The sequence below is a fragment of the Littorina saxatilis genome, linkage group LG8 (assembly GCF_037325665.1).
Source record: "Littorina saxatilis isolate snail1 linkage group LG8, US_GU_Lsax_2.0, whole genome shotgun sequence".
Taxonomy (NCBI): Eukaryota; Metazoa; Mollusca; class Gastropoda; order Littorinimorpha; family Littorinidae; genus Littorina; species Littorina saxatilis.
Window position 1 is genome coordinate 3,442,226 of NC_090252.1, and position 1,928 is coordinate 3,444,153.

Sequence of the window (1,928 nt, forward strand, 5' to 3'; positions counted from 1 at the left end):
AAATTTATTGCAATGAAACAAACAAGAACACGAACACTTTCTTTGCTTGAAATATAAATTCGTTCCAGTTTATCTTGGATTCTTGTCATTGGGCCTCATCAACTTAGGAGTAAAAAAAAGAAGAAAAAAACAACCACACACACGTACACAACTTAATGTAACTGAATGGAATTTGGTGCTCTGCAACTGAAGACGAAGAAGAAACTCATTGCGGCATTGTGAAATTGAAATTGAAAACTCCTCCATGAATGGGCGCATCAAAGGTCACTGCTGGCTGGCGGAGTGTGTTTCCGCCTGAGGCCGAGGCACTGGAATCTGCGTCATCAGTAGTTGACGTCATAGCTCCCAACTTTGAGACTGTGCAAGTGCGCGTGGTTGACAGAATTCGGGAAACTTGCAGTTGCTGGTTGTTGGACATTTTCGCGTAACTGAGTACAGACTGAATGTTTTTATGTCCTGATTTCTCCATTATATGGGTTGGGGGAACTCCAGAATCATTGAGCTTCTGTAGCAGCGTCTTCCTCGCCGAGGTACCCGAGATTCGTTTACTTGTGGTGGAAGATATCTCGGCCGCGGCCGCCATTTCTTTCATTAAACTGCCGATTGTGTTCACTCCCATCGGCATTGCACGAAACCATTGTTTGCCTGGTTTCGGATCATGGACGCATGTGAGGTAGAACGGATAGTTGGAGCCGCATGTTTCTGCAGGGCGAAGAGAGGCATATTTCTCGAAGATCTTCACAGGGCACCGCTCAGGGTTTTCAACATCTTCATACGCTCGCGGTTTTGCCCTGACATCCTGCCTGGAGACCCCTGTTCTTGTTTTCGTGGTTCGCTCGTTGAATTCCAAAAAGCGGTGGCCACTGCTGTCCATCTGAACAGTTACGTCGGACCAGCACATCTGGCGATGTTCGGTTCTTGCCCGCATTCCAAAGTGGAGGCAGTTCAACCACCACAGGGTGTTGATTATGGCTCTTGGTGTGGACACTCCCAACTGACCAGAGTCCCACAGTGTTTCCACCTCTTCGTCCGTTAGTGCACACGCTCTTTGAGGTAAGTTTCCTTTCCCTGCTGATTTCAGCTTTTTTTGTTTGCTTTTTGCAACTGCTCGAACGTTTTCAAACAGCGTATCATTGCTGGAAAAAATCTTGCCTTTTCCGTTCGCTGCCATGTGCCGATCGACGGCGGACAGAAATCCTCGAATCGTACCTGGTTCATATTCATCTCCATCTTCGCGTTTCACCGTTGTAAGAAACTTGACAAGAATGTTTGCAACAAGTTTTGGATCCTCAATTTTCGCTATATCAGCTGATCTCATCTGTTTTGCAAACTCTTCGGTTTGAAGAATGAAATCTGAAATCAGCCGTATCACATGTTCAGTTTTTCTTTTGGTGTTGGCGTTTTCTGTATCGGTGATGAGAGCGTTCACATCGTCATCAGTCACTTTCTCGAATCTCCTTTTTTTGGGCGCAGCGGCCATTAAATTTTCGTCCTCTTCATTGAAGTCTTCTAAGAAAAAGTCCCTTATCAAATCAAAATCGCCGTCCATCTTGACGAACGAACGTTGGCGTGTGAATACACAACCGGAAATAGATCTAGATCTAAATTGATCTCTATGACCCGTGCCTTGATACCATTGAGATCATAGGAGATGCACAGCAGTGCCGATACCAGGTTTCTTTAGCTTCACTTTAAAATGATATCAGAACGATAGTTATTCACTTGAAAGTGAACACAGGAGAGGGAGGGGGACGGACACAGGCTAGTACGGAGTACGGAAAGCCCGAGCCAGCAGATAAGCGATGATGAAACTGCAGTGACGGAAGAAGACTTCGATAGCTGTGACCAATCTAGTGAAGTCAGTGACACAGACGAAACTTTGCCAGAACGAATTCAGCATCACTGGGATGGTCAGATCGACACCGTCA

General features: G+C 45.9%; 1 protein-coding gene across 1 annotated transcript; it reads right to left on the reverse strand.

Moving 5' to 3' along the window:
- Nucleotides 1–205: 205 nt before the first annotated feature.
- LOC138974464 (uncharacterized protein KIAA1958 homolog) lies at nucleotides 206–1,549 on the reverse strand. Its single transcript, XM_070347183.1, has one exon. It carries the CDS (start codon nucleotides 1,547–1,549, stop codon nucleotides 206–208), a length of 1,344 nt encoding a protein of 447 aa, XP_070203284.1.
- Nucleotides 1,550–1,928: the final 379 nt, after the last annotated feature.

What these genes read in the sequence shown, in the direction of transcription:
- LOC138974464 (XM_070347183.1), bottom strand. Translation starts at nt 1,549, where the DNA reads ATGGACGGCGATTTTGATTTGATAAGGGACTTTTTCTTAGAAGACTTC.